The 12,225-nt window shown below is 42.2% G+C and overlaps 1 protein-coding gene across 1 annotated transcript; it reads left to right on the top strand.

The window, feature by feature from the left end:
- Positions 1–5,829: 5,829 nt before the first annotated feature.
- LOC122901834 (EF-hand calcium-binding domain-containing protein 9-like) lies at positions 5,830–11,547 on the top strand. Its single transcript, XM_044240934.1, has 4 exons — positions 5,830–5,977; positions 9,060–9,208; positions 10,229–10,405; positions 11,245–11,547. The coding sequence occupies exons 1-4, from the start codon at positions 5,830–5,832 to the stop codon at positions 11,422–11,424; spliced, it is 654 nt and encodes a 217-aa protein (XP_044096869.1). The 3' UTR covers positions 11,425–11,547.
- The last annotated feature ends 678 nt before the right edge of the window (positions 11,548–12,225 follow it).

The raw sequence follows: 12,225 nt of genomic DNA, 5'->3' as shown, positions 1-12,225 counted from the left end.
TCTTCTTGGTGTGTACATAAGCTTTTCTAATTACTACTTAAGTGATTTGCTGGTTTTATTACTATTATTTCTGAACTTTTTTTTTAAGATTTTATTTTTAAGTAATCTTTATAATCAATGTGAGGGTCAAATTCACAACCCCAAGATCAAGAGTCCCATGCTCCACCAACTGAGACAGCCATGTGCCCTTCCTGTCTCACTTTTGATTGCAGTTTTGTGGGGGTTTTTTGTTAGATTTTATTTATTTATTTGCCAGAAAGAGAGAGAGAGAGAGAGCACAAGCATGGGGAGTGGCAGGCAGAGGGAGAAGCAGTTTCCCCGCTGGAGCAAGGATCCCAACGTGGAACTTGATCCCAAGACCCTGGGATCATGACCTGAGCCAAAGGCAGACACTTAACCAACTGATCCACCCAGGTGTCCCTTGATTGCAGTTTCTTACTGTGTTTAGACATTGCAAATATCTTTCTGATTTCTCATCCCTCTGTTAACTTTGCAAACAGTGTCTTCTGTTGAGCAAAAATGCATAATACTGATGTAACTGAACTATTTTTTTTTTTAAGATTTTTTATTATTTATTTATTTGACAGAGAGAGATCACAAGTAGGCAGAGAGGCAGGCAGAGAGAGAGAGGAGGAAGCAGGCTCCCCGCTGAGCAGAGAGCCCGATGCGGGACTCGATCCCAGGACCCCGAGATCATGACCCGAGCCGAAGGCAGCGGCTTAACCCACTGAGCCACCCGTTTTAATTTTGAAATTTTCAAAAATCAACTTTGAGGCTTAATTTACTATTCAGTAAAAATGCACCCAGTGTCAGCCTACAGTTCACTGAGTTTTGACAAATGTAGATACCCATAAAACCATCACCATAGTCAAGGTACAGAACTTTTCCAACATCCAAGAAACTTCCTTCTGCTTCTTCACAAGTCAATCTCCATTGACACTCCTGGCCCGAGCAACCTCTCATCTGGAATTGGAATTGTCTTTCCTAATTTACCATATAAGTGGAGTCATACAGTATGTGCTCTTTTAAATCTGGCCTCTTTCCATTCAGCATAATATTTGTGGAGATTCATCATGGTGTTGCATATATTTGTGGTCCATTCTTTTGATTACTGGGAGTGTGCATTGTATGGATATACCATAACTTGTGATTCCATTCAGCTGTGAATGGACAATTGAGTCGTTTCCAGTCTTTAGTTTTTAGAAATAAAGCTGCCATGAATATTTGTGTACAAGTCTTTGCATAGACCTATATTTTCATTTTTCTTGGGTACCCCTAAGAGAGCAATTGTCAGATCCTATACTAAGTATACGATTAACTTTATGAGAAATATCCAAGCAGTCTACGGCCATACCACCCTGAACGTGCCCGATCTCGTCCGCTCTCAGAAGCTAAGCAGGGTCGGGCCTGGTTAGTACTTGGATGGGAAAGATATCCAAGCAGTGCCTGGGTGGCTCAGTCAGTTAAGAGTCTGCCTTTGGCTCAGGTCATGATCTCAGGGACCTGAGATCAAGCCCCACACCGGGCTCCCTGCTCAGCAGGGAGTTTGCATCTCCCCCTGCCCCTCCCCTGCTCGTGCATGCTATCTCTCAAATAACTAACTAAATAAAATGTTTTTTAAAAAAGAAAAAGAAACTCTCCAAGTATTTTACACAGTGGTGTTATCACTTTACATTCCCACAAGTGATATTGCTCCAAACACATTATCATCATTAATTCTAGCCATTCTTGTGAGTACATACATACTGACATTTGCCCTCAAGACATTTGCCCAAATCCTGAACTACAGAGCTTAGGGAAGGAAGACAGAAAATACAAAAGAAAGTCAATAGGCTCACAGACTGAAAAGTTAAGCAGAGCCCAGATGTGGTCTCCAAATACAATTTTCCATGAAATGAGACTATGACTCGTTGGGGAAGTGCTTTCTAGATCTAAGACAAGAAATGTCTGTCCTCACATCAATGTCTGTGTCAAGGTTTGAAACAGAATAGAGAATGTGTATAGATGGTAAGTATGCACATATAAAGATGCTCAACGTCATCATCAGTCATCAGGGAAATATATATAAAAACCACTGAATCAGTTTGGATAGGTTAGGTTATGCTACAATTAAAAAAAAAACCATCTTGGTAGTTTACACAAAGATGGATTTCTTACTGTATAGTAAGCTATAAAGAATGTCACATCTAAGAAAAAAATGGATGATCTACAAAATTATAAATTATCTTGAGCATCTCAGAGAAGTGAGGTCCCAAGACAACCAAGTGACCTGAGTTCTGGAAATCAACAAGCTCCTGCAAGGACAGATAGGGCACAATACCCTGTTCACATGGCAGGATGTGGCTGAAAATGGCGGCCCCCATCCAAGTGGTGGAGAGAAAAGCAACTAAAGTTTTGGCAAAGAGTTAAACGCAAAATGTGGGCTGCCATATCGATGTGGAATAGTTGGAGTGCCCAGGTACAAGGGGTGGTCACACGTGCTCATGAGCTCCTTCCTACAAGTGAGAGACACTGGGGGCAGGGCCGCGGACTGAAGAGTGCCCCTTCTTGCCCATGCGGGAGTAAAGGAGGTGGTTGATGGCCACCAGAGGACGAGTATAAGGACTCCAAGACTTTCCCAGAAGTAGCAAAAGCAACTTCACTCAAAGCAAAAGCTTTGTGCTGTTGAGAGAGGGGAACGAAACCCCTCCCTCCCAGGGCCAACTTCTGGAAGTTGTTATAGCAGCTAGTAGCACTAACCCTAACTGCTACACTGGGAAAATGTTGTTAAATGGAGCAAGTTTTCTTCTCCCTCCCCTCCGTGCCAGTGGATCTTTCCCTTTGTAGCTCTTGGTAAATTCTGAATGCACCTGCAACTAGATTCCTCACACGACATTATTTTTAGTGTTGTATACAGTTAAGATTCGTTTAGGTTTACTCACACATTTTTAATTTCTGGTGCTCTTCTTTCCTTCCTGAATTTCTGTGTTTCCGTATGGGATTATTTTTCTGTGCCTGAAGAACTCCCTTATGGGTGTTATTTTTCACAGTTTTTATGTGTATGGATTTAGTTTGCTAATGTTTTATTTAGAATTATTGCTTTTATGTTCACGAGTGAGAATTTTAACTTGCTTTTCTTATACTGATCTTGCCATGTGTTGATATCAAGATTATGTTAGATACATAAAATGAGTTGGAGAGTTTCCTCTCTTTATGATTCTCTAGAAGAATGATAATGCATGCTGCATATATTTTTTTTCTTTTAAGTAAACTGTATGTCCAACATGGAACTCGAAATCACAACCCTAACATCAAGAATCATACACATTACCAACTGACCCAGCCAGGCACCTCATGTGTTGTACATTTTAAGCTTACAAAATATTTTATGTCAATTATATCTCAATAAACCTGGAAAAAGAATTGTAATATAACTAATTTAAAACATATATTGATTACAAATTGAAATGATAACATTTCAGACATGGGGTTAAATGTTATCAAAATTAATTTCACTTCAGGGCACTTGAGTGGCTCAGGTAAGCATCCTACTCTTGGTTTCAGCTCAAGTCATGATCTCAGGGTCATGAGATTTTGAGATGGAGCCACTCAGTGGGCTCTGTGCTGGGCATGGAGTCTGTTTGGGATTCTCTACCTCTCCTTCTGCCCACTCTCCAACCATGCATGCTCTCCAGACAAACAAATAAATACAATCTTAAAAAATTATAATAATTTTAGTTCTTTCCTTTCTTCTTTTCTTTCTTCTTCTTCTTCCTCCTCTTCTTCTCCTTCTTTTTTTTTTTTTAAAGATTTTATTTATTTACTTGACAGGGAGAGAGATCACAAATAGGCAGAGAGGCAGGCGGGGGGGGCGGGGAAGCAGGTTCCCCGCTGAGCAGAGAGCCTGATGTGGGGCTTGATCCCAGGACCCTGAGATCATCACCTGAGCCAAAGGCAGAGGCTTAACCCACTGAGCCAGCCAGGTGCCCCTCTCCTTCTCCTTCTTAAGTAGGCTCCACTCTATGGAGCCCAACACCAAGCTTGAACTCACGACCCTGAAATCAAGACTTCAGCTAAAATCAAGAGGCTGACACTTAACTGACTGAACCACCCAGGTAGCCCTTTTTACTTTTTTTTAAAAATGGCTACTAGAAAATTTCAAATAACATATCCAACTCAGATCTGTGGCTCACAGAGTATATTTATCAGACAGAGCTAATTTAGCTCTTTTTTTTTTTTTATAAGATTTTATTTTCCAGTAACCTCTACACTCATTGTGGAACCAAACCCACAATCTCGAGATCAACAGTCACGTGCTCTGCCGACTGAGCCAGCCAGGCACCCAGAGAGTTTGTGTATAGTACTCTTATAGGTATTTTCATCTCTTCCATATCAATAATTGTTTCTTCCTCATTCTCAATTTAAAAAATCTTTCTTCTTATCACACTTGCCAAAAGTTTATGTTTTTTGGTCTTTTCTTAAAACCAGCTTTCACACTAGCTCTAACTACAAGCTTACAGAAAATACAGGAGACAGAGGGACATGTTAACACATTGGAGATAAAATCTGCAAAAACCAGAATGTTTCCCTCTACACAACAATCTGGATTATTCAACAAATAAATTGCAAGAAAAAGAAAGGAGGAACCTGAAGATATTAAGAAACAGTCTAAATGTAACACTTCAATCTGTTTGGTTTCCTGACTTAAATTACTAACAATTTAAAGAAATAATCAAGGAAATGTGAACGCTGAGTGAATATTTAATGACATTAAGGCATGATGTTGAGTTTTAGGTATAGTAGTGGTAGGTGATTATGTCAAAAGGCTGTTTTAGTACTTTTTTTTTTTTAATAATTATCTTTTTTTTTTTTTTTAGATTTTATTTATTTATTTGTCAGAGACAGAGGGAGAGAAAGCGAGCGAGCACAGGCAGACAAAGAGGCAGGCAGAGGCAGAGGGAGAAGCAGGCTCCCTGCCAAGCAAGGAGCCCGATGTGGGACTCGATCCCAGAACCCTGGGATCATGACCTGAGCCGAAGGCAGCTGCTTAACCAACTGAGCCACCCAGGCGTCCCTGTTTTAGTACTTTTTCATATGTTTTTCCATTTTTCTTATTTTCTAACGAATACATTTAGACTATAAATACTCCTCTGACAAGTACTTTGGCCACATAGCACAGGTTTCTATGTGCAAGGAGAGCATGTTCTCACATTCATTTCTAAGTGGTCTGTGATTTCAGTTTAGAACAGGTTATATTGGGCGCCTGGGTGGCTCAGTGGGTTGAGCCGCTGCCTTCGGCTCGGGTCATGATCTCAGGGTCCTGGGATCGAGTCCCGCATCGGGCTCTCTGCTCAGCAGGGGGCCTGCTTCCCTTCCCCTCTCTCTGCCTGCCTCTCTGCCTACTGTGATCTCTCTCTGTCAAATAAATAAATATAATCTTAAAAAAAAAGAACTGGTTATATTTTAATAGCAGGGGAATAATGAAGTTAACAAGAGACTGATGGAGCACAAGGTGGCTCAGTCAGTTAAGCGTCTGACTCTTGATTTAGGTTCAGCCCCATATTGGGCCCTGTCCTCAGCAGGGAAATCTGCGTAAGACTCTCTCTCTCCCTCTGCCCCACCCCTGCTCATGCATGTTCCCTCTCTCTCAATAAATCTTAAAAGAAAAAAAAAAAAAAGATAATAAATCCTGACAGCAAGTGCAGAGGACTGGGAGGAAGCAATTTCAGTTTCTGCTTCCGTAACATTACATCATAGGGAGGCCTTGGCTCCCAGAACCTCTCTGTGTCCAACATTCTAGTTCCAAGGCAGAATACTCTTCTGTTCCAGGTGGCCAGAACCTTCAGCCTAATGAAGGCAACGATGAAACTGAAGCAAGGATCGTTTCTGTGGTACCTCTATCTGGACAAGCTGTACTGCCTGTTATCCGTGAGGAACGTGAAGGCCTTGCTGGAGTATTTTCACCTTCTTGATGTCCACCGCAACAACACCTTGAATGGTCAGTGTGTCAGCAGGGCTTCCTCTGAGTTGTTACCTGGCTTTTAACTAATGTGCAGGAAAACTCGCAGGACCAGAATATATAATATATATTTTATCTTCTAAATGAAGCAAGAGAAATCACCCACCGAGATTGGAGACCAGGGGCAGTTGAGTGAGAAGGAGAAGGCCACAGGCTCTGGTGGGGACACTTGCTCCCCCTTGGTGATTTGGAGAGCGTGTCACCTTCCTATTTAAGGGTCATTTTCCTCATCCATAAATGAAGCTTCTAATAATAGAGCGTACCTCATGGTTGGAAAAAAAAATGAAATAAGATAATGTGTGGAAAATGGCTAGCACAGTGTCTACCACATGATAAGAACTGACTGTTAATTATTATTTTAATTATTCCTGGGGGATCCCCATTCAATCATTACCCTGAAGATCCCCCAAAAGATTTCTCATCTATCAAGTGGGAGGTTTGAATCAATAATCTGCAGGATCCCTTCTAATTTTTGGTTATTTGTGACCAAAAAGTGTTGATGATCTTGACCCTACCTTTGAATGCACAAACTAATGGAGGACTAATTAAAATCCTTTGTGCTTCTTTGGTTTTTTTTTTGTTTTGAAGGACTGGATATAAATCAAGTATCCTATCCATTTATTGTGATCTGAAGGAAATAAATGTCTTTTATGAATAAGGTATTTCTTCCATAAAGATTTTTTTTTAAGATTTATTTATTTGAGAGAGAGAAAGAAGTCAAGAAGGAGCAGGGGAGAGATAGAGGGAGAGGGAGAGAGAGACTCTCAAGCCAACTCCCTGCTGAGCATGGAGCCAGACACAGGGTTTGATCACAAGACTCTGATCTGGAGTCAAAACCAAGAGTTGGACACTCAATCGACTGAGCCACCAGGCGCCCCTTCCATATTTTTTTTTTAAGATTTTATTTATTTGACAGACAGAGATCACAAGTAGGCAGAGGCAGGCAGAGAGAGAAGAGGGAGCCGTCTCCTGTGGAGCAGAAAGCCCGATCTGGGGCTTGATCCTAGGGCCCTGAGATCATGACCTGAACCGAAGGCAGAGGCTTTAACCCACTGAGTCACCCAGGTGCCCCTTCATAAGGATTTTTTAAGAGCTTATGCAGTCTTCACAAAATGATGAAAAGACACCTTCGTTTTCTCACAGTTTCATGCCTCAGTTTTTCTCTTTACATATCAATTCACACACAATGTCACCAAATCTTTGCAATAGCCCGGACCTAGATAAGGCAACTATAAGGCACCCAGGTGTAAACAGAAAAGCTGGGACAAACCCAGGGCTTCCTGACTCCAAAATCTACACTCCTAGTCTCACCAGAATGTTTGCTGAGAAGTCTGGTCTCCCCAGTAACTAAATCACTCTGCGATGATGCAAAGCCCGAGAGGTGAAGTCATGCTCCTGTCCTCTGCTCACCAGGGGACTGGATAGTGCTGTGAGAGAGTGTAGGCACAGCCTTAAGTTTTGCCTTCAAGGAGGCAGTGACTTAAGGCTTTGGAGATGCATGTGCCAGAGTCCGCTGCTTTAAAAACAGTTTTTGCTAAGTAGCTCCTAAGTCTCACACCGAAACATTTCTCAAGGAGCAACTACACAAAGGTCATATATATAAAGGTGGATATATATAATGTTTTGTTCCCACATGTTCATACCTAGTGGGGCATAAGGAAGGGACATGGAGACCATCAGATGCCCCTCAAATCATGGCATTGTGATGACTGGTTCGCTATCCTCTTAGCTAGATTCAGCTGGGACACCAAACTACATAGTTGTTTTTGCTGTTGTTATTTTAAAATAGATTTTATTTATTTGAAAGAGTGAGTGACAGAGAGAGAGCACAAGCAGGGGAGTGGCAGGCAGAGGGAGAGGCAGCCTCCCCTCTGAGCCAGGAGCTTCATGTGGGGCTTGATCCCAGGACCCCGGGGGCATTACAAAGATGTTTTATGTATTTATTGGAGTCATATTTTACACAGGAGATAGGTCCTGTAACTAGCAGACCAAGGGACATAGCATGTACACAAAGTCACACTTTTCAAAATCTCTATAAAGTTACCATGGGTGATTTGCATATACAATCTGTAAGCCACATACTGGCCTATAAATGTGTCCCCATGCTGCTTTCTTCTATCTTGTACTCCCCGAGACAGATGATCAGTGAGTGGAATTTCTGGCAAAAACCTTCCCTGTTTTTTAAGTCACAGTATTTGTTCTCTGTATGATTGAATACATCTGTATTAATCTGCAAAAGACATGGCTTCACTGTGGAAAGACTATGTCAGGTGGACATCTGAGTCCCAGGTCTGCCACCCCACGTGGGGTCCACCAGCCAGCAGCAGCAACATCATGAGGAGCTTGTGAGAAATGTACACTCAGTCCAGCACCATGTTTCATGAATCAGAGTCTGTATTTTTACAAGATTCTCAAGTGAATGGTCTGCTCCTTATAGTTATAGAAGCACTGTAACAGACCTGTTACGACCTGACGCTTACTATAAAAGGGTGTGATACCACTTTCCCTGCAGTGGTGTCAGGGTCCAGTGAAAGGCGGCAGTGAGGTGTTCCAAGATTGCTCCTTTCCCCCATCGCCAAATGCATGCGCTTCACATAGGCATGAGGAATACTGAAAATTTACAGGAGTGATTTTTAAATTTCTCCGTTTTCATGATCTCGAGTGAAAGACCCAGGTGAGACTCAGCTTCTCCAAGGTGTCTGAAGTCCCCAGTGAGAACTCAGCTCTGTCCGGTATGAGGAGTACCCTGCACCTTTTTTGGTTATGGACACACCTTTGTGGGCTTGGTCACGCACGTGAGCTGGGCTCAAGAATCGAGCCCAATCCACTGTCTCATCCTCCACAGATCTGGGCACAGGGCCTTGTCCAACTCCTTGTCCAGCTCCAGGGCGAGTAAGGTTTGAGGACTTGAAGGCAGAGTGACGAAGAGAGACAGAATGTGTTATTGAGACTGCTCCAGGTCAGCAAGCTTTGGGCATTGCTGCCATTTATGTGGCTCCCTTTTGTTCGGCATCTGAACAGTCTCAGAATAATCGGTCTCTTCACCTTCCCGCCTTAACAGATGTGCTGTTCTATCACTTCCTTCACCACGTGACTAGCTGGAACCGGACACAGATCATGATTGTGTTTAACATGCTGGACTGGAACGCTATGGGCGAGATCGGTTTTGACCAGTTCTACATGTTGGTCTGCATCTTGCTGGCCCAACAGGCGAGTAACAAGTCAGGATCCAGGGCCAAGGCGGCAGAGCTTAGCTGCCGCCACCATCTTGCAAAACGTAGCAGTGAATTAAGATTGCATCAGAGTTGTCTTCCTTTCACTCAAAACAAGAAGGGAAAAAAATGGGGAGAGAACTACTTGTGGTTTCTAAACGGTCTGTCTATAACCTAGAAATCTTCAGGCCACCCAGCCTCATGCGCCCTGCTGCCCATGTTCAGCCCTCCCGCATCCTCTTTCTGTAGACCTCACCCTACCGCTTCCCTCCTTGGCATGCCCTTCCTTGTCCTTCCTTAAGAGCCACCAGGCATCCCAAGTGCCTCACACTCTCAGTGATCGGTTTTCTTGGAGAACTTTCTAAAGGGGATGGACAATGGAGATGAGAAACTTTCTTCTTTGGATTCCTACCTTTCCTCAGACACACTCACTCCGAATGTGTCTTTATCTACTTCCCTTGTAAAGGAAACTTGTGTTCAGGATCTTATCACCTTACTATATTTCACAAGTAGATTTTCACCGAATGTAAGGAAATGTGTTGTAGAGACAAGGGTTCATTCTAGCACAATTGATCACAACAGGGGGCTTAAGTTCCCCTCAAACGATGTTGAAGAGAAGGACTTGAAACATTGACCATAGAAGCCTTTCAACCCTGAGCTTCTAGGATTTTGCCTTTTGTTTTTAGCCCCCTAGGAAATGGATTAAATACAGTCCAAGGTCACTTTTTAAAATTAATTCTTAAAGAAATTTTTAAAAGATTTTATCTATCCATATAACAGAGAGAGAGAGAGAGAAAGAAAGCACAAGCAGGGGGAGAGGCAGAGACAGAGGCAGAGGGAGAAGCAAGAGCCCTGCAGAGCAAGAAGCCTGCTGTAGGACTGGATCCTATGACCCCAGGATCATGACCTGAGCCGAAGGCAGATGCTTAACCGACTGAGCCATCCAGGTGTCCAAAGCAGCCCAAGTTTGGAAAGTAGCACCAACACTGTTCCTTGTATAACGTATTTCTCTCAACAGAACCACTTGGAAGAGCAATTTATCTTCCGCCATTCCCGGCCTGTCTTTGAGCTGCTTGACCTGGACGGAGCACTGAGAATTGGTGCAGAAAACTTCCACATGTACAACTTTCTCTTCAATATTAAGAAAGAGGACCTCAGAGAGCTCTACCATGACTTTGACATCACAGGTGACCGTGTAAGTGTGATCTGGCAGCCTCTCTGCCAAAGGCAGAGATAATGTCCTACTCCCTACTGTAGACACGGGTAGGGAAAACCTGTTGAAGTGTGCCATGGCACTGGGATCAGAAAAAAACTGAAGAGATTTATAGGCCTTTGAAGAGAGAGGACTAAGTGTTTTATCATATAGATGGATGCATAATTACAGAAAATTAGTGAAGAAAATTTTGTTTAGAAGTTTAGAGAAGGAAAATATATAGGGCAGGAGTTGATGTTGGGGGAAGGGTTTATAGATTTAAGTAAGTAGAAAGGAAAGTACAGATGGGAACATACATGAGCAAAATCCTAAGAGAGAACAACTCTGGTGAAGACCCTGAATTCTACCTATTTAAAGAGGAAGTCTGTGGGGCACCTGGCTGGCTCAGATGGTAGAACACAGGACTCTTAATCTCAGGGTTATGAGTTCAAGCCTCACACTAGGTATAGAGCCTACTTAAAAAAAATTTTTAATTAAAAAAAAAAAAAAGGAAGTCTATGCTGGGAAATCAAGTGGGAGTTAAGGTTGAAAAAGATGGATCACACTAGATAGACCTTCAGGTGTCACCCTGAAGCATCTAGACCAGTCTAGAAGTAAGAAAGCAGCAGAAGTAAGAAAGTGATCCACGGTCACTTTAGAGTCCACAAAGACTCTCTGTTCCCGGCTCCTAGACTACAATCAGACTATAATTATGCCCTAATTACTAAGCCTCTTCAAGTTTCCAGGTTTTTAAATGGGAAATGATTACAATCCTGCTGTCATCTGAAACAAAGTATCAAATCCTTCCTGAAATAATTTTTCTTTCTTTCCCCCAACAAAAGCGTCTTAATTACAAGGAATTTAAGCTGTTTACTATCTTCACCATGGACAAATACCAGGAGAGGCAGAAAGCAGAGAAAGAGAAAGGGAAAAAGGATCTGCTCAAAAAGAAAAGGCTAAATCACATTAATGTGACCCTCAAACAGTTTTTTGGAACAAATGTATCTGAAAATAGACTGTAAGTAATCACAACTATTAACATATCTAAAAATAAATTTAGAAACTCTAAGTGGATATTTTTACATTGGCTTTTACACATGAAAGTTCCAAATAAGTGCTCTTTGATCAGCAGGTTCTTAACTTGAACTTATTGACCTCATAATAAATACAATGCGAAGTAACCACTTTCTCTGTGGATGTGTCTCAATTCTGCTGCTGCTTTTCAGATCAACACTATTCATAAGTATATCCAAAGAATTACAAACATTGTCTGGAGCTAAACTGCTGAAAGACAGTGATGCCTTCCCAATCTTTTTTTTTTTTTTTTTAAGTATTTCATTTATTTATTTGACAGAGAGAGAGAGAGAGAGATCACAAGTAGGCAGAGAAGCAGGCAGAGAGAGGGCGGGAAGCAGGCTCCCTACTGAGCAGAGAGCCCCATGCGGGGCTCGATCCCAGGACCCTGAGTTCATGACCTGAGCCAAAGGCAGAGGCTTAACCCACTGAGCCACCCAGTAACCCCGCCTTCCCACTCTTTGTCCCTAGTAATCTAATAAGCTCAGAATCCTGTCTGTTCTCTCAATCATTAAGCTAAAATCACCTGGATGCGAGACACTGGAAATTGGCAAATGGTGAAGCGCCCCTACCTATAAAGGAAACAGACCTTTAGGGATATGGGAGCTGTGTTCTATCTAGGACCTGAATTACAAAGTTAGGTGCTCAAGCAACTGTACAAATCTATTAGGGTAGAATGATTATTACACGTCCTTACATAATTTCAATTTTGTGTAATTAATGCCTTGAATAATTTACAAATGTTTTCA

The sequence above is a fragment of the Neovison vison genome, chromosome 1 (genome assembly GCF_020171115.1).
Source record: "Neovison vison isolate M4711 chromosome 1, ASM_NN_V1, whole genome shotgun sequence".
Classification (NCBI taxonomy): domain Eukaryota; kingdom Metazoa; phylum Chordata; class Mammalia; order Carnivora; family Mustelidae; genus Neogale; species Neogale vison.
This window is presented reverse-complemented; position numbering and strand designations above follow the sequence as displayed.

What these genes read in the sequence shown, in the direction of transcription:
- LOC122901834 (XM_044240934.1), top strand. Translation starts at nt 5,830, where the DNA reads ATGAAGGCAACGATGAAACTGAAGCAAGGATCGTTTCTGTGGTACCTC. An exon ending in GCATCTTGCTGGCCCAACAG is followed by an intron (nt 9,209 to 10,228) that starts GCGAGTAACAAG and finishes TTCTCTCAACAG; the next exon opens with AACCACTTGGAAGAGCAATT. An exon ending in TTGACATCACAGGTGACCGT is followed by an intron (nt 10,406 to 11,244) that starts GTAAGTGTGATC and finishes CCCCAACAAAAG; the next exon opens with CGTCTTAATTACAAGGAATT.